Source organism: Pelodiscus sinensis, chromosome 21 (assembly GCF_049634645.1).
Source record: "Pelodiscus sinensis isolate JC-2024 chromosome 21, ASM4963464v1, whole genome shotgun sequence".
NCBI lineage: Eukaryota > Metazoa > Chordata > Testudines > Trionychidae > Pelodiscus > Pelodiscus sinensis.
This window is the reverse complement of record NC_134731.1, coordinates 18,809,579-18,832,304: the sequence shown is the minus strand read 5'-3', so window position 1 is coordinate 18,832,304 and position 22,726 is coordinate 18,809,579. Positions and strand designations below refer to the sequence as shown.

At 50.9% G+C, this 22,726-nt stretch overlaps 2 protein-coding genes and 1 long non-coding RNA gene across 3 annotated transcripts in view; 2 read left to right on the top strand and 1 right to left on the bottom strand.

Moving 5' to 3' along the window:
* RNF43 (ring finger protein 43) overlaps nt 1-11,644 on the top strand; it is an 88,598-nt gene extending 76,954 nt beyond the window's left edge. The window contains exons 6-9 of the mRNA XM_006126749.4: nt 156-311; nt 1,475-1,577; nt 2,893-4,371; nt 9,144-11,644. Of these exons, the coding sequence (XP_006126811.2) occupies nt 156-311; nt 1,475-1,577; nt 2,893-4,371; nt 9,144-9,187 (1,782 nt within the window). The 3' untranslated portion in view covers nt 9,188-11,644. The remainder of the gene's footprint in view (nt 1-155; nt 312-1,474; nt 1,578-2,892; nt 4,372-9,143) is intronic.
* Nucleotides 6,858-15,579, bottom strand: LOC142819286 (uncharacterized). Its single transcript, XR_012897136.1, has 3 exons — nt 15,319-15,579; nt 13,321-13,396; nt 6,858-8,633 (listed from the first exon to the last, which is right to left on the bottom strand). It is a non-coding gene; the product is annotated as an uncharacterized LOC142819286 (long non-coding RNA).
* A 143-nt stretch (nt 15,580-15,722) lies between these two features.
* SUPT4H1 (SPT4 homolog, DSIF elongation factor subunit) lies at nt 15,723-22,612 on the top strand. The gene is made up of 5 exons (XM_075905057.1): nt 15,723-15,882; nt 16,148-16,254; nt 20,077-20,132; nt 20,448-20,501; nt 22,150-22,612. Exons 1-5 carry the CDS (start codon nt 15,814-15,816, stop codon nt 22,215-22,217), a joined length of 354 nt encoding a protein of 117 aa, XP_075761172.1. The 5' UTR covers nt 15,723-15,813; the 3' UTR covers nt 22,218-22,612.
* Nucleotides 22,613-22,726: the final 114 nt, after the last annotated feature.

The window sequence follows — 22,726 nt, the reverse complement described above, 5'->3', positions numbered from 1 at the left end:
TAAAGACAATGGGTGCTTGGCAGCAGGCATGTTTGGAGGGCTGGCCACTTAATTGGGATTGGTCCTGCCTTGGGCAGGGGGCTGGACTTGATGGCCTTCTACGGTCTTTTCCAGCTCTGTGATTCTACAGTTCAGCTCTTTTGCCTTTCTCCCAGGACTCCTTGCAGCAGCAGACCCTGCAGGCAATCAGCCAACTGGCCACCCGGAAATACCAGTGGCAGTGCCGACAGGCCGCCTTCAGGGATTCAGCCAGCAGCTGCAGCTCAGCTCCCATCTGCGCTATCTGTCTGGAGGAGTTCAGCGAGGGCCAGGTAGGCAGCATGTGAACTCTTGGGGCAGAAGGGCTGTTGGAGGGGGCTGATGGCTGAACAAGGGGCTCTGAATATGGCAGGAGCAGAGTGCTTTGTGGGGCAGGGCATTTCTTGGCCCTGTGCTTTGGAGTAAGCCTGCCTCCTCATCGCCCTGTTGCCCAGTGGACCAGCAGGGGAGAAGGGGCCTGTGAAGGCTTTAAGCCCAGAGCCTCACAGATTTATGCATCCAGCTCTCATGGACACCAATAGGAGTTAGGTGCCCAACTCTCTTTAGGAATCTGGGCCTTGGTCCTTTGGGGATCTGCCCCAGGCTGTTCTGGGATGCTCAAGTGAGCCTAAAGCCAAAAACATTGTCCTGACACCACCTGTCGAGGCTGCTGTCCAGGTGTCCTGGCCTGTCACCTGTAGGTACCACACTGCCACTGGAACCCATCAGACCTAGCACTGGCACAGGGCCAGTTAAGGGGTGATTTGATCACAGGGAACAGCTATTTGATGCAGGTCTCTTCCCTCTAGCAGCGAAAAGTCTAACGCCCAGGGGCTGGTAGCTGAGGTTAGACACACACAGCCTGGAAACCAGACGCATATTTTAACAGTGACAGCAACAACTTACCCAGATCAGTGGTGGATTCTCCATCCCTGACGACTTCTGTATCGAGGTGGGGTGAGATCTCAAAGCTCTGCTCTAAGGATTATTTTGAGCCTGCGTTATATAGGGGGTGAGACTGGATGATCACAGTGGTCCCCTTGGATGGAATCTATGGATCAGTTGTATCTTTCTGGGAGCAGGTGACGGCAGGACATTTGCAGGGAGAGTTTGAGGTGTGGGGGAAGCTCTAATGGATTCCCTGAGCAATGCCTCTCCCCAGGCACCGCGTCAGCTGCCCCCAACATGGGGGCTTTCCTTGGAGCCCCTGGTGTCAGAGGGCTGCTGACAGGGCATTCCTTCAGAGGCCTGTGCAGTGTGTGGCACCATGTGGACCCCGCCAGCTGGTATGCACAGAGGGAGCTCACAGCATTGGACTCACTTCGACAGCCTGGTTTTATACTGGGGAGCACCCAGCATGGGGGATCAGGGCTGATCTCTGGAGCAGGGAGAGAGACGCCTCCCCACTCCCGTCCAACTCCCTCTCGGGACTCACACCCCCTCTGTGTCTGTCTAGGAGCTGCGGATTATTTCCTGTTCCCATGAGTTCCACAGAGAGTGTGTCGACCCCTGGCTGCAGCAGCACCACACCTGCCCGCTCTGCATGTTCAACATCATCGGTAGGGCTCCAACAGGGGCCACTTGCCCATGGAAGGCACCTCCCAGAAAGAGCTGTGATGTGTGGGTGAGGTTTGTGGGGTGGGGGTGGGGTGTCTGGAGTGTTAGTGTATGCGATGTTATGTGTGTGGTGAGATGGGGGTTGTGGGGTGAGGAACATTCACTTCCTTGATGTTCGGCATACGCTGGCCCTGAACCTGCAGAGAATCAAAGCAATCAGGGAATCGCTGGGACTACTCCTTGTGATAGCAGAAAGAATTAGAGCTCATGCTGCATCCAACCCTCCTGTGGGGAGGGAGTGCATTGCACCAGAGTGCAGCCATAAAGACGGCCTTGCCTCTGAGATAGCTGTACAGTTAGGTGCCCTCACCTGTGCTCAGGTGCAAGACTCTTCTTTGTGGTGTGCATATGTGGGTGCACATTGGGCTGTGTGTTTGGAGGGAGGGAGTTTGCACTGTGTATTGGGGAGAAGGGTTGTGGTGTGCATGCAGGGGAATTTGTGTAGGGGAGATATGTATGGTTGTGAACCACCACTGAACAGTTTTCTTGCACCCACCCCTGTGTGTGTCTAGAAGCCCTGTGTACAGTGAGTGCTGTGCAGCTCTCCTAAAGTGTGGAAAGGTGCTGGGTTAGGAAGGGCTCACCAGGCTGTGTGGCAAGCAGAAAAGGCATCCCCAGGTGTTGGTGGAGACAAGGAATGTTTGGGTATCAGGCACAGAAGGGAGGAGGATCATGGCAGATGTTACCAGGCCCCAGGTTCTGGGAGTGTGAAGCAGGCACCAGGAAGGGGTTGCCAGGCAATGGGTGAGTGGGTGGAGTTCTAGAGAGGTGCTGCCAAGCAGTGGGTAGGTGAGTGGAGTTCTGGGGAGGTGTTGCCAGGCATTGGGTGAGTTGGGGGAGGGGTTGCCAGGCAATGGGTAAGTGGAGGTGGGCTCTGGGGAGGGGTTGCTGGGTTACTGAGTGAGTGGGCGGGGTGCTGGGGAGGGGTTGTCAGGCAGTAGGTAGGTGGATGGAGTTCTGGGGAGGTGTTGCCAGGCATTGGGTGAGTTGGGGGAGGGGTTGCCAGGCAATGGGTAAGTGGAGGTGGGCTCTGGGGAGGGGTTGCTGGGTTACTGAGTGAGTGGGCGGGGTGCTGGGGAGGGGTTGTCAGGCAGTAGGTAGGTGGATGGAGTTCTGGGGAGGTGTTGCCAGGCATTGAGTGAGTGGAGGTGGGCTCTGGGGATTAGTTGCCTGGCTGTGGGTGAGTGGGCGGGGTTGCCGAGGTTCTCCGGGATGGGATGTAGACCTGTAGTGAATAAGCCTTTTTGGTCTCTCTAGAGGGGTCTGCCTTTGCCCAGCCTGTGCATTCCAGGCAGAATCCCCCGGGTCTGGCACCTGGGCAGCGGCTTCACCTCTTCCGGCAACACCCAGGACATGCCCTGTATCACCTCCCAGAGGCCCATTCCCAGAGGCAGCTCAGAAACTTTGCTCCCCCGCTTCCCCAGGGCAATCCCTTCTTTCATTCCCCAGAGCTCTCCCAGCTGGATTTCTGCACCATGCACTATGCGCCATACAGGCCGCTGGGCTCCCTGGCCACATGCAGCCGCCAGCCCTCTCTATCCCCAGGCCTGGGGCACGAGCAGTACCGAAAATCTCCAGCATATGGGCAGATGCCATCTTCTCACAGGACCTGCCCCCTTCCGCCCCAGGCCCGTTGCCTGGGATTCAGGACTGTGGGAGAAGCAAGGCACCACCATGCGGCCCCTCCTCGCCGGGGAGCCAGTCATGGGAGGCAACACAGCAGCAGTGGCTCTGGAGAGAGCTATCTCACAGAGCCCAGCGGCTACCTGGCTGATGGGCCTGGCAGTGACTCCAGCTCCGGACCCTGTCGTGCTTCCTCCAGCGATTCCATGTTGAATTGCACAGATGTCAGCCTGCAAGGCATCCATGGCAGCTGTTCCACCTTCCGCAGCTCCCTGAGCAGTGACTACGACCCCTGGGTGTACTGTAGCAACGCCGACAATGGCCGGGAGCAGCTGCAGCCTCCAGGGGAGCCAAGGCCCAGGTCTTTGGACTTGAAGGAGATCAGCAGCCCTGCATTAGACAAGAGTCAGGTACTGAGACATGTGCATTATCACCACCACAGGCACCATCACTACAGGAAGGACCTGGAGTGTGGGCCTGTGAAATCAAGCCAGGAGCCCAGCCCGCATAAGCCCCGCTTTTCTGGGGGTGTGCACAGTGCCCAGACACAAAAGAGGACTGAGAAAACGCATCACTGCCAGCAGCCAGGGTCCCAGGATGTACTCCTGTCAGGCTGTGTGCGTCAGGGACCCGACCTCTCAGAGCACCTCTCCTCTTCTGCAGACGGGTCTGACTTCAGCTGGGTGGCCAGTCGGCAAGCTGGAGCTGCTGATCCATGGCCCTTCCCGCTGTCACGCAGACATGGCTTACAAAGCCGGCACCACCGAAGGAAACGGAAGGGCCGCCTGGAGCCTGCCCTGGCTCACCTTCCCGAGCACTCAGACGTGCACAAGGACTGCAATGTTCACGTTCACTATGGCCACTCTCCTGGCTATTGCTGCTTCCCAGAAGGGCAGCCACTGCTGCCAACTGCCCCTTTGCCCTATTGCTCAGGCTCTCAGGTGGTCTGGAAGTGCCTAGTCCCACCTGCCAATTTGGAGTCTCAGCAGCAGGACAAGGATCTACCAGAATGGGAGGGGAAAGCCATGTATCCAGCTGATTTCTCAGGGACAGGCACCATGGAAGAGCATACGAGTCTTCACCTCCACTGCCAAACTCTGCAACAGAATCAGGGTAAGTTATTAGTTACCTCTGCTTTTAGCAAACATGCACACAGCAGGTTGTACAATTCAGGGTTCAGAGAGAGAGAGAAAGAGACAGAATGAGAGACAGCGTGTGTGTGTGCTCACTTATATACACCACACATTGCCCCAAGCTATCGACAACAGCTAAGGATGGATGTTTTTTGGTAGTTCAGACATTACAGTAATATGCCTCTGATTAATAGCATATATGATTAATAAATCCCTTTGTCTGGCTTTATCAGCTGGCAGCATTTTCCAGACAAATTCAAATTAAAATAAAGTGTACTATTTAACAGTGATTGTGATTAACCTTTGGGAAAAACTGCCTGGTTGGTGGATTCTCTCTTTTTGTGTGTGTCTTCAAATCAAGACTGGATGTGTTTCTAGAAGAGCCGCTTCAGCCAGATACAAGTTAGTGAGCTCAAGACAGGGGTAACAGTGTGAAATTCTTTGGTCTGAGTTACACATATGATATAATTGTCTTTCTGGCCTTAAACTCTGTGAGCCTATAAATTATATTCCTCCTTCCTTAATTAATTCAATTGTGCAGAAGTTGCTTTGTGGATTCTCTCTGGGGACACATTCATTTTATTAATAAAAGGCTCACACTTTGCCCAATTGATGTGTGTCAGTTGTGACTGTACTTGATAGACACACACTCTTAGGCTGTGTCTATGCTACAAAGTTTGGCCAACATAAATTATGTTTGCATAGAGCTACTGACATTTGTATTGCACTTGGATGTGTGCACACTCGGCTGCTCGCATCAGTGCTGTATGTACTCACCAGGTACATAGGTATCCCAGCATGCCCCACTTTGCCATCTGATGTAGTGCCATGTGGCACACTTGCACAGTAGTTTCTGCGATACCAGCAAGTCATCCAGGGGTTTCTAGGAAAAAGGGCTCAAGTTCCCACAATCCCACTCTCTCCAATACAGAATGCTTCTTCCATCTCACAATTTTCTTGCCATTATGCAGATCACTTTTTAGTCTCTGACAGCTCTCTGGCAGAAGCAAGCACCCTGCACCATTCAGCACAATTCTCATGAGCACTGCTAACCCCACCACAGGATTCTCTCTGGCTGTGTCTAGACTGGCAAGTTTTGCTTTTGCGGAAAAACTTGCCAGCTGTCTACACTGGCTGCTTGAATTTCTGCAAGAACACTGACTTCCTACTGTCTAAAATCAGTGCTGCTTGTGGAAATACTATGCTGCTCCCGTTCAGGCAAAAGTCCTTTTGCGCAAAGCTTTTGCGCAAAAGGGCCAGTGTAGACAGCTCAGATTTGTTTTGCGCAAAAAAGCCTCGATCGCAAAAATGGCGATCGGGGCTTTTTTGTGGAAAAGCACATCTAGATTGGCACGGACACTTTTCCGCAAAAAGTGCTTTCGCGGAAAAGCATCTGTGCCAATCTAGACGCTCTTTTCCGCAAATGCTTTTAACGGAAAACTTTTCCATTAAAAGCATTTGTGGAAAATCATGCCAGTCTAGACGCAGCCCCAGGGTATGTCTACAGTACAGAGTTGTGTCAGAAAAACAGCTGTTTTTCCAACAAAACCCGGGTTACATCCACACTGCAATTGCGTTCTTCTGAAAGGAAATCAAAAAAACAGAGGGGGTTTTCCAGCGTTGGTAATCCTCTTTCTATGAGGAAGAAGCCTTTTTCTGAGAGCGCTCTTTTAGGAAAAAGACGTATGTAGATGAGGAACAGGGAGTTCTTTGAAAAAAAGAGGAAAGAGGAAAAAGCACAGGTGCCCTGGTGGCCACTCCATCCCTAGTAATCACTGCTTACATGCGAGATAGTGTCCATTCAGTGTGGACGCTATCTTTCGAAAAAGCAGATCGCTTTTTCGATGCGCTTTTGTGTGTGGACGCGCTCTTTTGGAAGAGGTTTTTTTCAGAAGATCTCTTCCAAAAAAAGGTTCTTCCGAGAGAAGCCTGCAGTCTAGACATAGCCATTTGTCTGCAGAACATCAGCAGCTACTGCTACAACTGGTGGCATGGGGAGGGCAATGAGCTGCTCAAAGCCAACGGCAGGATGATAGATATGGTGAATCCTCATGTTAGTTTGTGGCTGGGATTCATGGAGCAGTCCCACCTGGTAGATAAGTAATTCTGGGCCAGCAAACACCATTGTGAGGCTGAGCAGGAGCCCTTGAGTAGGAAAGTACAGTGGGTCTATGTCTACACTGGCACCCTTTTCCGGAAATGCTTAAAACGGAACAGTTTTCCATTATAAGTATTTCCGGAAAAAGAGCGTCTACATTGGCAGGATGCTTTTCCGGAAAAGCCCTTTTTCCGGAAAAGCATCCGTGGCCAATGTAGACGCGCTTTTCCGCAAAAAAGCCCCAATCGTCATTTTCGCGATCGGGGCTTTTTTGCGGAAAAGACTACTGTGCTGTCTACACTGGCCCTTTTCCGGAACAGTTTTCCGGAAAATGAACTTTTGCCCGAGCGGGAGCAGCATAGTATTTCCGGAAAAGCAGCTGATTTCTTACAGTAAATCGTCAGTGCTTTTCCGGAAATTCAAGGGGCCAGTGTAGACAGCTGGCAGCTTATTCCGGAAAAGCGGCTGCTTTTCCGGAATAAGTGGCCCAGTGTAGACACAGCCTGGGAGTGTTTCCGAGCGTCACTTAGGGACATGGGGGTGAACACCAGAGTTTATCTAATGTTTAAATAGCTACTAGACTGCTGGCCTGTCTGTCAGACCTTCTGACTTTCTTTTAGCCTCCCCTTTCCACAAAGTTGTCAAGCTGGTTTTTAAGTTCTTTTTTCACAGGAACTGCTACTCTGTGTGGTGCATGTAGCAGTCTCATCTTGGGGCTGATTTCCAATGATATTCTCCAGGAAGGAATCCAAGACCTTTTTATATTGATTATTTGCTCCTGTTACAGTCTGGAGCTGCCTGTTTCCATAGATCATTACATTGTCCACCACTCTTAAAAGCTACAGTTTGTCACTCGATTCTGACCAAAGCAGAAGCACTTACAGTGTTTCAGTGATTTCCAGTGAAGCTGGACTGTGTGTGTACACACTTCAGTTTCCTGGAGGGACACGAGTGGGATTTTAGCCTTGCAGCTGCTTCAGCTTTTGTCCATGAGGCCATGTCTGCTTCACAGACAGCCTCATGCACTGGCACTGCAGACCAGAGTGGAATGCTCATGGTCATTGCCAAAGTGAGTCAGGGCTGCTGGTCAGCTACAAAGTAGAATTTGATAAGTAAAAATCTCTGACTCCATGTTGCACACAAGAACCAATCAGCAGTGCGCAGAGGCTGGTCCAGCAAAACCCAGGAACAGTGCTGCATATTCTTGAGCAGTACCTACTAGCACCTCATAAGTTATCTGCTGAGCTAGATGTAGACACAGAGCACTCCTTTTGCCTTGAAACTGTTTTAGGGTAATTTCTCCAAATCTAATTGCTGCTTTTTCCAAGCTAAGATGATTTGCTTGGTTTCTGTCTGTATTTCTGATCTGGTCCGATTTCTAAAGCAGTGAATTATTTGTGTAGCCCACACTCGTCTCAGTATGGTTGCAGGCCTATCTGCTGACGCTGAAAGCCCAGCTGGCTTTTAGCTCACAAGTAGAGGCTCATGCACTAAGCTCCAGAGATCCCAGGTTTGGTTCTGCCTGCTGGTCTTACATTTGCAGACACTGAATTTGCTGATAGGTTTTGCATCCTTTTGTATATGCTCCTCACAGAATTCAGACAAGCAATTGTTTCCCTTCATTCTCAATACATTTGGGGTAAGGAGAATGTTGGAAAGCCTCATCTAGATGTGCATTTGTTCTGGATATACTTGTGTATCCATTGTGGGAGCATATTCTGGATTTGCGAGTCACCAGTGAGGAGGAGAAACAATCCTGTGTGATCTATGTGCCTACCCACACAGCAGCAATTGTGAATATTTGAAGCAATAATCCTGGCAAATAGTCTGTGAGCAGACCAGAGGCACATGTCTGTGTAAACTATGCAGTAGCTGGCTAATTCAGAGAGCAAAGGGCACACACTGACTTCAGCAGAGCACCGAGGCCTTAATTTCATGCTCAAACTCTGCCTCTGCTGGGTCTTAGTTTTGTTGTCCACTCAGAAACAATTACACAACTTTTCATTAGCTTTCTCCCACTACATTGTCAGCACACAACACACCTGCATGCACCCACACCCACAGAATGTGTGTTGCTTCTTGTACTGTGGTTGAGTTTCCTCTGCTGTCCAGCCCAGGGCATAGAGGGTATGGTCAGTGGCACTCTGGAGATACAAATAATTGTTATTCTCAATCACTGTTCATTCAAAAACAGCTCCATGTATTTTCCTCAAATTAAAACAAACTCTGTCTCCTTAAAACGCCACCAACAGAAACCCTTTTAGTGCTGCCGTAAAGCCTGGACAGTCACATCCACAGCAAAGGCTTTCAGAAAGGTCTGAACGAACCTGGTGCTTAAAAGTCTTGTTTTCAATTTTACCTTAGGGTCACCAGCCCTTCAGGATTCTCCTGGAGTCTCCAGGAATTAAAGATTAATGTTTAATTAAAGATTGTCCTGCAATGAAACCTCCAGAAATAGGTACAACCAAAATGAGCCATTCCACCTTAGTTGTATTTTGGACTGTTCATTGCCTGTGAAAGTTAGACTGACTGTGCACATGGGACAGAATGTGCTGGCAAAAACCAGGGGACATGTGATGTTCTCGGTATTATCACTGGAATTGGGCCCTGGAGGCAGGGATACTTCTGACTTAAATTTTCTTTCTTGAATGCAGGGTCCAAGGAGGAGATCCAAGATGTGTATGAACATTCAGTTTAATGAAAGATGAACTCATCTGCATACGCCAGAGAGGACAAGCCATTCAGGAAATGAACAAGAACTGGAACTAGTGACTTATTTCCTGGATCTCTGAGCAGGCATTGTAGTAACAGTCCCAGTATGCCCTGCACTGACAAGCAAAATGTGCTGGTCACTTCCATGAGGCCCCCTCCTACCTCCTCTACCAAATTGTGGTTACACAAAATCAGCATGCCTCTCGCCTTTGAAGGCATGGACAGCACACACTGATCAGAAGACATGCTGGGAGCATGGATTTACTCATTCCAACCCTGTGTCCAGTGTCCGTTCTCTGGAGAAGCCTGCTGGGTAGACATAATCTGGTATTTTGGCACAATTATATCCCTGTGGGTATTTGGAGGCTTTTTGAAATGTTTTGGAAATGGGCAGACCTGTAAGACTAAACGTTGCACAGATGAAATTATATACCCAAATAGCTCCTGCCTTTTTCATTTCCTCACTTAGGTCAAAGCCTGGCCAGCCTATTTGACTAACCCTTCATACTCTTATTTCTCAAACTTAAGATCTTCTATTTTTACACTGTAGGAGCTCTCTTAGGTCTGGACCCTGCAAGATGTTTCCATGGACTGCAATGGGAATTGAGGGTCCCTGCCACTCAGCAGTTAACTCCCCTTCAGCTGAGGCCAGGATTGGGACACTGTATTTTTTGTCTGCAGCAGGATCCAGCTGGAGGAGCAGTAAGGACATTCAGGATTCTGCCAGCATTTCAAGGAAGAGCTGGGGCTAAGAATCTTCTCAGAATCCATTACGTTACCTGGAACGGTTCTCAGATTCCTCATTCATCACTTAATTCCTCACTTACATAGCAGAGTAGATATAAAGGCCAGACCTGTAACGGTGCTGAGTAGCTCACTTGCAGTGCATGTTTCAAAGCCTCTTTAAGCATCTTTCTGGAGAGCATGGGAATCATGGAGAAATGAGAGGCTAACCTCTTAATCCATGAGCCAGCATGCAGATCCTCCTGCCTTCTTCATTCTGACCACTGCCATCATCATCCGGGGCATCTGGCTTTGGCCACTGTCATCAGACAGGATACTGGGCTAGATGGATCTTTGGTCTGACCCAGTATGGCTGGTCTTATGTTCTTATGTTATCTCCTGGGAAATATCTCCTGAGACACACCCTGGGAAAGCATTTGGGTATGTACATGCTCAGTAGAGTCCTATCCCAGCTGATAGTTCAGGCATCTTAAGATATTTTTGGTGATTGTTGCAGGAACTGAGCCCACTCCACACCTTGAAGACCATGCCTCTTGTTTGCAGTGTAATAGGAATCATCCCTTTCCCTGAGGAGGATGCTGTCTGGTGTAAGACCCAAGCTCAGTGGAACAGGTGCTCAGTAGCAAAGGACCCTGGCTGCTCTGTACTGCAGTATTAGGTTGGTTGCATTGGGCAGCTCCCGTTTAAAAGTGTTTTCATTTCCTGGCCTTATGCTGCTACTTTCCTTTCACAAAACCAACCTCTCAAGGCTTCAGGATCTCTCTGGGCACAGAGAATAAATCTAGGGAGTTGTTTAGCTGGGGGAGGAGGTGCAGTTCTGTCCAGACAGGTTATCAGATAGGAAGAAGAGAAAGAGCTATTCCAAAGCACTGTAAACAAAAGGAGGACTAGATGCCTTAGTCAGATAAGAGGGGAGGTAACATGTAAGAATCAATGAAAGGTAACCCTGGCAGGTACTGCACACTTGCACCTCCAGAGGAACATATCACATCAAGGAGCCTGACAGGTACTCAGCAGAACCCAGGATGAAGCTCCAGGATGAGGCTTTGAATGGCTATAGTATTCATCCAAGACAGGAGCTCAGTGTTTATGGTCCCTTTCCTTGCCCTAGGAGAGTGATGGCCCCAGCTGGGAGTAGAAGTACAAATCAGAGCTTCTCAAATGGGCATCACTCATTGCTGAGCCTCACTTTCCTAGAGACACAGGCAGCGGAGTTCTAACCTCTTCCTAGAACAGCCAGAGTCACTGAAAGGAGTCCAAAGTGGGCACAGTTCCCAGAGCTATGTCTATAGTAGGATGTGAAAGGTTAACCAGTTAACCGGTGGGGGGCTGGAGCAGCTCCCCACCTACCACAGGGGGCCTGCTGCGGACAGACGGTGCTCCAGCCCCACAGGAAGCACACCGTGGACAGGAGTTGCTCTGGTGGGGGTTGGGAGCTGGTAGCAGCCCCAGCCCCTTTGTGGGGGCTGAGAGCCAGCAGCCAGCCTCAGCGCAGGGCTGGGAGCCGGGCCCCGCAGGCTGGGGTCAGCTCCAGCCGGGTTGGAGCAGTCCCCTGCCTGGATCCTGCTTAGTTGGTTAACCAGTTAAACATTATGTAAACCTAACATTTAACCAGTTAACTGATTAACCAGGATTTTACATCCCGAGTCTGTAGCCTCCTTCATTCATGCAAATGGCCCTCTGCTCCTTCCTGTTGTAAAGCTCAGATCCGTTTGAAATGTGAACATGGCTTTTAGTTTTTGTTGAGTCTGTTCTGCAGGCTCTTGGGTGTTTTGGGTATCTTAGAAACCAAAAAGAATAGTTTTTTATATATATGAAAATCTGTATATTTATGTCCAAGATGGAAACAAAGATGTTTGACTATGGTGATGTGCTCAAAAATATATTTATTTACTAATATATTTATCCACGTATCAGGCTGCTCTTGTGTTTTTGTTTTGCCTGAAGTCCTCAGACGCTTGTGTTCTAAAAAGGTGCCTCCTTTCAATTCCACAGAAATGAATTATTTCAAATGACCATATGCTGGTAATGGATGTTCTTCCTAAGAAGGAAGCCACTGCCAAGCTCCTAGCTGTAGGTAGGAGCTGGGGTCCAGCATGAGAGCCAGGGCAAACCACTGGAGTGAGATCGGGTGATGACACTATTATATCAGTTTAGGAAGCCTGTTATTTAACAGGAGCGATTTAAACAGATGGAAACCAGGGCACAAAGCTGTACCAATGTATCCGTTTAACCGGATTGGTGCAATGGCACATACAGAAATCACTGGAGTTTTGAGTATGTCCCTTAGTCGTATGGGATAAAAAACAAATGGCCCTTTGTGTACTGGAGGTGAATTGCCAGCAATGCATGTAAATTAGATTGCTAAGCACTTTTCATTATAGATACTATTTCAGTTGCTTATAATTTTGACGAACTTGAACTGCTGATTTTCTCCATCCATTATTTCCAAGAATGAGGGTAGGGAACCATACACTGTTATTGTTCATGGTAAAAAAATTATCACCACTGTTTTGTTGAGAAGATGGAGGTGTATCCCTGCCTTGAAGTATCAGTGATGAGAGTATCAGAAATTAGTGATGATCTATGGCAAAGGAGAAGTGAGGCACTCCCATGGGAATCAAAAGCTTTAGAATTTGGAGGTCAGTGAATCTTCACTCTTCTTGGCATGTAACCCAGAAGTCCTGCTCTATCTGACCACAGATAAACCACTACTAGTAGTATATTGTGTGTGAGTGCTGCCTGGAACAAAGAGGGACAAAGGGTCCAATCCTGTTCCCATTGACTCTTCACTGGTTGCATAAATGTAGTCTTAAGGAAACAGCATAGCAATTTCCTCTGATGTTCCCTCTTAGGTTACACTTACACTTAGGCTACATCTAGACTGGCATGATTTTCCGCAAATGGTTTTAACGGAAAAGTTTTCCATTAAAAGCATTTGCAGAAAAGAGCGTCTAGACTGGTATGGACGCTTTTCCGCAAAAGCACTTTTGCAGAAAAGTATCCGTGCCAATCTAGACGTGCTTTTCCGCAAAACAAATCTGAGCTGTCTACACTGGCCCTTTTGCACAAAAGCTTTGCGCAAAAGACTTTTGCTCGAATGGGAGCAGCATAGTATTTCCGCAAGAAGCACTGATTTCAGTTAGTAGAAAGTCACTGTTCTTGCAGAAATTCAAGCGGCCAGTGTAGACAGCTGGCAAGTTTTTCCGCAAAAGCACCTGCTTTTGCAGAAAAACTTGCCAGTCTAGACAGAGCCTTAATGTAACCAGGAAAGTGTTAACTATTCTGTTCACCTTCTTCAAATAGTTTTATGAACTGTTATAATTAGACCAAAAAAAAAAACAACCACCCCCAAATCCCAAGAATGTTACTTACCTTGCAAAGTCAAGTAATGGAAAGTTCGTTGCCTGTGCAACTTTAATTCTCTCTCCTTGGACACCCAACTTGTGCCCTGAATGAGGCAGAGGAAAAATGTGATCAGTTAAAAACTCTGTCACCATACATATGCACAAAGAAGGCAAATTAAGGTTGCATGGGCAATCCTAAAATTGGCATTTCCTGACTTTCAAGTGCTAGACTTTGCACCTAAATAATGTTCTTTCAATGGAGGTTTTTTTCTGTTAATGTACCGTAAATTACCATATATAACCCGTGGGTTATACACATTTTTACAACCTCCCCCCCCCCCCCCCCCCAGGGTCTACATGTCTGCGGGGTATACACGTTTATTTTTACTCTCAAGCTTGTGCTGTGCTCTCCATTCCCCTGCCTGGAGGAGGGTGGGTTGCGCCTGGCTGCGGCTGCACGGGGTTTGAGGGCAAGTGTGGCTCCCCTCCCGCAGGCTGGCCAGCATGCCTGCATTGTGCTCTCCATTCCCCCACCCAGAGGAGGGTGGGTTGTATCTGGCTGCGGCTGCGCAGAGCTTGGGGGCGAATGCAGCTCCCCTCCTGCAGGCCAGCCAGCATACCTATGCTGTGCTCTCCGTTCCCCCCGCTGGCAGCTGGTATGTGCAATCACCGTGAATTAGCATATAGAACCCATGGGTTATAGTCGCCCGTGGGTTATCTAAGACTTTTTATACACAATCAGGAAAAGCCACGGGTTATACTTGAGTGCAGGTTATATACGCTAATTCACGGTAATCTTCTAGGCTGTGTCTAGACTGGCAAGTTTTTCCGCAAAATTTGCGGAAAAACTTGCCGGCTGTCTACACTGGCCGTTTGAATTTCCGCAAGAACACTGACGATCTCATGTAAGATCGTCAGTATTCTTGGGGAAATACTGTGCTGCTCCCGTTCGGGCAAAAGCCCTCCTGCGCAAATCATTTGCGCAAGAGGGCCACTGTAAACAGCACAGTACTGTTTTCTGCAAAAAAGCCCCAATCGTAAAAATGGCGATCGGGGCTTTTTTGCAGAAAACCGCGTCTAGATTGGCCGTGGACGCTTTTCTGCAAAAAGTGCTTTTGCGGAAAAGCATCCTGCCAATCTAGACGTGCTTTTCTGAAAATGCTTTTAAGCTTTTCCGTTAAAAGCATTTTCGGAAAATCATGCCAGTGTAGACGTAGCCCTAGTGTTTCCCAATTTCATTTGGCCACAGTACCCTTTTAAACTTGGAAGAATTTAGAGGCGCCTACAGCCGGGGAATTTGTCAAGGGCAAAAAAACCAAAAAAACCCACCAGGAAACAGCTGGGGGGGGGGGGGGGGGGGAATTTGTCAAGTGCAAAAACAAAACATACCAAAAAAATTTGAGAGGGGGGGGAAAAAGAGGGTGTTGGGGTAAAGAGTGGACCAAGGAGACTTTTGGGCTTTGGAGCCAGCATCTTTGTGTGCTGACTCCCCTCTGCGACTGTGTCTACACTGGCATGAATTTCCGGAACTGCTTAAAATGGAATACTATTCCGTTTTCAGTTTTTCTGGAAAAGGAGCATCTACATTAGCAGGCTGCTTTTCCAGAAAAGCCCTTTTTCTGGAAAAGCGTCTGTCACCATTTTTGCAATCGGGGCTTTTTTCTGGAAAATACCGGGCTGTCTACGCTGGCCCTTTTCCAGAACAGTGTTCCAGAATAGCGGCTGATATTGTACAGTAGAGCGTCAGTGCTTTTCCGGAAATCCAAGGGCCAGTGTAGACAGCTGGCAGCTTATTCCGGACAAGCGACTGATTTTCCGGAATAAGTGGCCCAGTGTAGACACAGCCCCCCTCTTTAAAGGGCGGCGGGGGGTGGGGGTGGGGGGAGTTCAGCTGTTTACAAGAATAAAAGTGAGTTCTAGCGTGTCCAGCTGTAACGTGCATCGCGCCCTGGAGCCCGCCCCCCACGAGGGCAAGGACGGAGTCAGGCAGCTGGTGCGAGGGGCTGGGACCTATTGACCCGCCTACCCCGGCGGGGGCAACTCGGCATCACGTGATGCGCGGGGCAGGGGCCACGGTCATTGGCCCTGGCTCGCCCCTGCCGGGAGAACCGACCGGCTCCCGGCGGCCCCCGGGCGGGGAGACACGGGAGGCCGCCCGAGGGGAGGGGCGCTGCTGAGGGAGCCCAGGCTGGCGCGCGCTGGGGCCGCCCAACCGTCGCACCGTCCCGTTTAACCGTCTCGCGGAGGAAACGCGGGCAGAGGAGGCGTGGCCAGGCCGCGCGACTCCCCCCGGCCAATGGCCTCGCGCGGAGCTCCACGCGAAGGCGCGAAAGCGGCAAGCGGTCACGTGGCCCAGCATGCGCGCCACCCAGCGGCCTCGCGCCGCTCCCACCCCAGAACAGCGCAGTTTGCGTTCCCGCGGAACCGGAAGTCCGGCTTTCCGATCACAGGAAGTGACGGAGCCGCTCTGTGTCTCTATGGTCCGCGGTCGGATCACTTCCGTTGGGGGGCGGGGCGAATAATGGCGCTGGAGACTGTGCCCAAGGATCTCCGGCATCTGCGGGCCTGTCTGCTCTGCTCCCTGGTCAAGGTGCCGGGCCGGGGGAGGGGCGCGCAGCGCGGATGTGGGGGAGGGGGGCGCAGAGTAGCGCGGCGGGGAGGGATGTGGGGGAGGGGCGCGCAGAGGTATGTGGGGGGCGCGCAGCGCAGAGCGGCGGGGAGGGATGTGGGGGGAGGGGGGCGCAGAGCAGCGGGGAGGGATGTGGGGGGAGGGGCGCGCAGAGCAGCGCGGCGGGGAGGGATGTGGGGGAGGGGGACGCCAGGCCTGACCCCCACCCCCCTCTTCTGACGCCCAGACCATCGACCAGTTCGAGTACGACGGGTGCGATAACTGCGACGCCTACCTGCAGATGAAGGGCAACCGGGAGATGGTCTATGACTGCACCAGCTCCTCCTTCGACGGGTGAGCCGGGGGGCGCCGGGGCAGGGACTTGCTGGGGCTCGGCGGTGTCACTACTGGGACTGGCTTCAACAGGCTCCCCCTTGGGCCTGGCCTCTGGTGTCTGTGCCCCAGCCCTGTGGGACTCAAGGGCAGGGCTGCACGCTGCAGGGAAGACGGTTGAGCTGGAGCCCGGGGTCCGAGGCGGCTCTCCTCCTGTGGTGGAGCCTGAATGTCTTCACTGCATTTTTTAACCTCACAGCCTGAGTCGGTTGACCTGGGCTAAGAGACTTGCTGCTGCAAGTTTTGTGTGTCAGTGCACATGTACCTTCAGGTTTCTCAGTGGTCTTGCCAGAGGCTGAGGTGACAGTGGGAACCGAAGCCAGAAGTGCTGGATTGGGGCTCTGTAATTAGGAACATGACCTTAGCCAGGAAGGAATCACCACATGAGCAAGTGGTACAGCCAGTTTCGAGCCAGTAGCCGCTGAAAGATTTTGCTGGGGGCAGGGGCAGCACATGGCCTTCCCCTACCCCCAGAGCAGAGAGCCACAGAAAGCAGCCTGGGGCTGCTGTGTGCTTGACTGACCTGGCAGGGTCCCTTGGCTGGGCACTGCACTAACACCATGTGCTTGTGTGACCCATGGTTACCCTATATAGTGCTGTGTTCCCTCTAATGGTTAGTTCATAGAACTACCCATAAGAGTCACTGAGACTCAAGAACAAGGAGCAATGGTCTCAAGTTGCGGTGGGAGAGGTGCAGGTTGGATATTAGGAAAAGCTATTTCACTAGCAGGATGGTGAAGCACTGGGATGGGTTCCCTAGGGAAGTAGTGGAGTCTCCATCCCTAGAGGTGTTTAAGACTTAGCTTGACAAAGCCCTGGCCAGGTTGATTTAGTTAGGATTGGTCCTACCTTAGGCAGGGGGCTGGAGTTGATGACCTTCTAAGGTCTCTTCCAGCTCTGTGATTCTGTGGTGAAGTCTCTTGCTGCTACTACATCCAGAAGTTCATGGCTGTTCCCTCAGATAATCAGACACAAGGGTGTGATGTCAGGCCACCCTGTCTACAACGCTCTGCTGTCAGAGCCAGGGATAGATCGCTGCTGCTTCACAAGTAATTGTGAAATCCACTGACTAAGTGGATTGTCTCTCTATGGGCCAGTCCATATAGAGAATAACTATGTTTTGTTTTGGGGGGTTTTGCCCTCCCTTATTCTCTCCACCTCCTCTCTTGAGCCCATTTGCTCCGGTAGGCTGTGCGTGCAAATCTTGTTGATGAGCAGTGGGGTGGGAAATATATAGCCTATATATGTATGGCTGGGCTGTAGAGTAGAGGAGGTGGTTTTGGATTAAGAATGGAATCTGTGCCTCCAGGATGGAGGCCCCGGCCTTTAAATTAGGAGAGGAGGAGACATTGTCAGTGAACCAAAGGGAAGACACATGCTCATTCTAATACCTTAAAGAAATAGCATTTTGTGATCTAGTTTTATTCTTGCTACACGTAAGTCCTGAGTGTTAGTGCTGCTTGAAGGACCAGCTTCACCAGCCAGAATCAAGTCGGTCACCTACAAGGACGTTCTGATTTAGCGGGTGCTGCCAACTTACATTTAGTACATCTACAGCCCAGCCATACATATGTAGGCAACCAAAGTTGCAAATGAAGCCCGGGATTTAAATATCCCGGGCTTCATTTGCATCTTGCCGGGCGCCGCCATTTTTAAAGCCCCGGTAGTTCGGACTCCGTGCCCGCGGCTACACGCGGCATGGAGTAGGTAGTTCGGATTAGGCTCTCTAATCCGAACTACTGGTACACCTAGAGAGCCTAATCCGAACTACCTACTCCGTGCCGCGTGTAGCCGCGGGCACGGAGTCCGAACTACCGGGGCTTTAAAAATGGCGGCGCCCGGCAAGATGCTAATGAAGCCCGGGATATTTAAATCCCAGGCTTCATTTGCAACTTCGGTTGCCTACATTAACCACCCTAGTTCGAACTAGGGTGGTAGTGTAGACATACCCTAGCTGTTTTGGCTTGGCAGGACTAACAAGAATGATAGCAGGAAAAGCTTGCTTTTGCCACTGAATTAAGCAGTTTATCTTTGAAAAGAGAGACTCAGAGCTAGTGAAACACTCCCACGTGGAATTTGTGTGTTTAAATGGCTCAGCTATTAGATGATTTTCTGTAAACTGGACGGAGTCCTACACTTTTTTTTTAATTTTAAACTGAGCTCTGGGATCTCTTGTGGGCTCCTTATATGTTTTCAGATTTTAAGGGGAAATAAGGTAATGTTGACAATTCAGTAGCTTGTCTCTCTCACCAATAGAAGTTTGTCCAGTAAAAGATATTCCTTCACCCACCTTGTCTCTGTAATAGCCAGGGTCTGGAGTGGCTGCAATAACACCAGGCACTTCTTGCCTGCACACTTCTCTTCTGTAGAGTTCTTCTGGGCCCTGTTAATTGAATGCCTTTTACACTGAGTGCATATCCCCCTTGTGCCTAGAATTGCTTATTTTCCCCAAATGTTCTCTCAGCTGAGGTCATGCAGGTTTCTTTCTAATTCCTTCTATTGAATGGGTATCTGCTGCTGTTAGGTGAGATCAGAGAGGATGTCAGGCTTTAATTTCACCTGTAGTTCTGTTTTCTCCGTGCCTGTTCGAGTTGCTGGATAGAAACTGGCTGAATTAAGATCAAACTACATGGGTTGTCAGCGGTATTCCTTCGAAGCCGTGCAGCCATTCAAGGGCTAATCAGTGTCATGCACTTGATTAGCAGAGCTGTGCACAACTCGTGCTTAGGTGCTTTTCCCCCTTCTGCTCTGCTGCTTTCCTGGAACCCTCCTGCTTGCTGTTCAGAGCTGGGGGAAGAGGGAGGTGCTCTTCCGCCCAGAGCCTGCCTCTGGCTCCCCAGCCTTCCACTCCCCCCAACTCCCTGCCCCAGGTCATCACACAAACCCTCTGCATCCTCTCCCCCTGGTCAAACACCCTGCACCTCCTCTAACACCCCTCTCCCAGGACAGAATCCTCTCCTGCACCCCAATCACAACCCCCTCCTACACCCAAACTCCCTCCTACCACAAGCTCCCTTCGGAACCTGCTCCATAGAAAAGTGTGGCCCTTGACTACCTACCAAAATCTTGGGGTGCCCCCCCATCAAAAATTATTGCCCACCCCTAATGTTGATTCTTGTTTCTGAAATGTGGCGGGTTGATGGGAACCCAGCTTCCATGCTTCTTGCCCCCCACTGGCTCCTAGTTCGCATCTGTGTGCAATTCAAGGCCTAGTGAATTGTCCACTAATCTCTCAAGCCTCGAATTTCCTGGCACTTGGCCATAACTGAAATCTTCTCTCCCCATGTGTCTAGTCATGTTCTGGGAGAAAGCTCTTCTTGTCTGCCTGCGGAACTGGAACCCTAGAAATTGGACCTATGGGGTTCTCTGTGGAGCATGCTGTGCTGAGACTCGCTCTCTCCTCTGGCTTTCTAGACATGCCTCTGATGACTCCTAGGCGATGCCAGCCATGGACAGAGAGTCGAGTGTCTGGTCAAGGCTGGTGTGTGTCAGCTTGCAGGAGCTGGTACATGACACTGGGTGAAGGGGAGTCTTCTGCTTCCACACCTCCCCCTCCTGCCCTTTGTTTTTTGCCAGAGGGAACTTGGACTTGGTGATACCACAGAAAAGAGCTTCACTTTTGCTGCTGGTGTCCATGATTGTACTGCTGCCAGGTGCTGGGGGAGGGACGGTTCGGTGGAGATGGGGATCTTGACTTGCTCTGCCCCCACCTCGGGCTGGGCTGCGCTCTGGGGCTTGCTGGCAGAAGCCTGCATTGTGCACTAACCCTCTTCTCTCCTGCAGGATTATTGCTATGATGAGCCCTGAAGACAGCTGGGTCTCCAAGTGGCAGCGAGTCAGTGAGTGTCTCTCTCCTCTAACATGGTTTTATACTGAAGCTTATTTCCCTCTGGCAAATGTTCAGGTAGCAGCAGTTGCTTTCCTCACTACCCCTGCAAGGCCAGGGCTGTGGAATCCTGGCGGATGCTCTGTAGTTGAACAGGTGCCTTATGGAAAAAGTGCTCCCTCCCTCCCTCCTAGTGTTCCTCCCGTGTTACCATTGAATTGAGATGGCGGGGGAGGGAATGCAATACACCAGATTGCCATGGCCTGAATTCTCCTGCTTGGATGGTGATGTTGTGTGTGCTATCTGTGTGTCTGTGTCTCTCTTGCAGATAATTTCAAGCCTGGTGTGTATGCGGTGTCTGTAACAGGTCGTCTTCCACAAGGTAACCTGGCTGACTGTTCTCCTGATTTCTAAAAGGGTGACGGGATGGCCCCTCCCCAGGCAAGGTGCTCGCCTGAATGCACATGTGGTAGAGGGAGGAGCAGACTTCGGTTCGCAGCTTTGTTGTGTACTGTACTTTGTGTGACTAGGCAAGCTTTGCACCTGTTTTCATTCTGGAAGTATGTGCTTGCTTAAAAGTGCATAGATGTAATATACTCAGATTCTTGTAAGGCCTTAGGTTTAGTACTACCAGCTAGTCGGAGTTGGTTCTTTAAAAAAGAGCCGCACAGTGTCGGCGCGTGTGTGTAACTGAGTGTCAGCCAATTTATGAGCTCAGAAAGTCGTTGTCAGTGGGGAATCATCAAATGCAGGTGTGACTAGTGAGACTGTCCAGCTTACACGGTGCTCTCTAAGCTCCAGTAGTTTGGCTTTGGTGCAAGAGTAACCCCCTGCTGGCTGCCTAAAATTCTTCTCTGTGGAAGAGTGCATGGGGAGAGGAACTGGACAGCCAAGCAGCGAGGAAGGAAAACCGTGCAGGCAACCCGCCAAGCGACTCAGATGGCAGCACAGAACTGACATGGTTGGAATTGGCTCAGAATCGTGGTCCTACCCATTGTTGGTCATTTCCTCTTTCCAGATGCCATGTGATGCAGTGTTACCTTGCTAGAAGGGAGGAAGGCACATGGGGGATTCAGGGGGCAAAGTGGGTGGGCAAATCCTCCAGAGTTCCCAACATAATGCTGTGGCAGACAGGGCTAATGTGAGCTGTGATACATAATCTGGGAAATCTGGAGAGGTGATAGGAAGGCTGGTGAAAACGCAAGAGCTCAACCTGCTCAGCTGGTCAAAGAGAAGGTCCAAGGGAATCGGTGACATGGGGAGAAGAGAAAAGCCAGACAGATGCAAAGTAGACGCAGACACAAGTATCGCACAGCAGTGGGGCGGAGTCCCTGGACCAGCCTGCCAGAGGGAGCCATGAACTGTCTGTGTTCTCACTAGGGATCAGGGATGTGAAAGGTTAGGGGCTGGAGAAGCTCCCCCCTGCCACGCATGGTGGGCTGTTCCAGCCCCACCAGAGCCTGCCGTGAACAGGGGCTGCTTTCGTCTGGAGCCCTTTCCGCAGCATTCCCGGGCACCCTGCTGGCAGGGGTTACTCTTGTCTGGAGCAGCCCCTGTCCACTGGGAGCCCAGGCAGTTAACTGGTTAGAAGTGGGGTTGCACATTTTAGAGATGTGAATGGTGAACCCATTCACTGGTAAGCACCACCCTTAGTGGCTGATGCTTAATGGTTACAGTTAACCAGTGGGGGCTGGAGCAGCCCCGGGAGGGGGGCAGGGCACCTTGGTGCAGTTGGAGCGCCCTCCCTTCCCTCCCCCCAATAGGATAACTGGTTAAGTAATGAAACGGGATTTTACATCCCTCGTTCTCACCAGACTTTCTGGAAGGTACTTTGTCAAAGACAAGTTACAGGCCCAGCCCAGGGATGACGGGGGCAGGCAGTGGTCTGTGCTGCACAGGCAGTTGCACAGGACCTTCCGGGCCCACCTCCCGCGGAGCGTCGCCTGAGTCGTTCGTGTTAGTGAGGCTGTTCCCAAAGGCTCCCTTTCCCCAGTGCCTCTGAGCAGTTCGTCTTTGTCCACTTGCTGCAGGGATCGTGCGGGAGCTGAAGAGCCGAGGTGTGGCCTACAAATCCCGAGACACGGCCATAAAAACCTAAGGCATCCTTGGACCACATGGAGGAGTCTCCAGCGCCTGGCTAGGCTCCTGTTCTGCAAAGTGGCTGGGGCCCAGAGTCTGCCCTGGGAAACTGCTGTAGTGCTTTTCAGCCGTGGGGGAGGGGGCAAGGTGAGCAGGAACTCCTCACTCCATGGGGGAGGCGCTTGGGATCAGCACCAGCCTCTCCAGCTTCATCTGGATTCTTACAATGCCTCTCGCCATGCAGCAGACTGTGACGCCCTGAGCCCAGGGAGCAGTGGGCTGGTTGGAACTCCTCTGCGCCTGGGGAAGGATTTCTCTACCGTCCCTTCCCTGGGAGTTTCTCAGAAGCAGCGGGGGTGGGGGGAACGGCACTGTGGATTTTTTGTAATTCCCAATAAAACATGGTCACAGGCATCGGTCTCATTTCCTAGTGGCATTTTAGGGTTGGAATTGTAGGGGTCCTGACCCATGGAGTTATGGGAGTGGGAAGGTTGCAATATAGATTGAATCTCTAGTGTGGGACTCTGG

Coding starts and splice junctions, on each gene's coding strand:
- SUPT4H1 (XM_075905057.1), top strand. CDS start 15,814: ATGGCGCTGGAGACTGTGCCCAAGGATCTCCGGCATCTGCGGGCCTGT. Junction 15,883..16,147: donor TGCTCTGCTCCCTGGTCAAG/GTGCCGGGCCGG, acceptor TCTGACGCCCAG/ACCATCGACCAGTTCGAGTA. Junction 20,133..20,447: donor CTCCAAGTGGCAGCGAGTCA/GTGAGTGTCTCT, acceptor TCTCTCTTGCAG/ATAATTTCAAGCCTGGTGTG.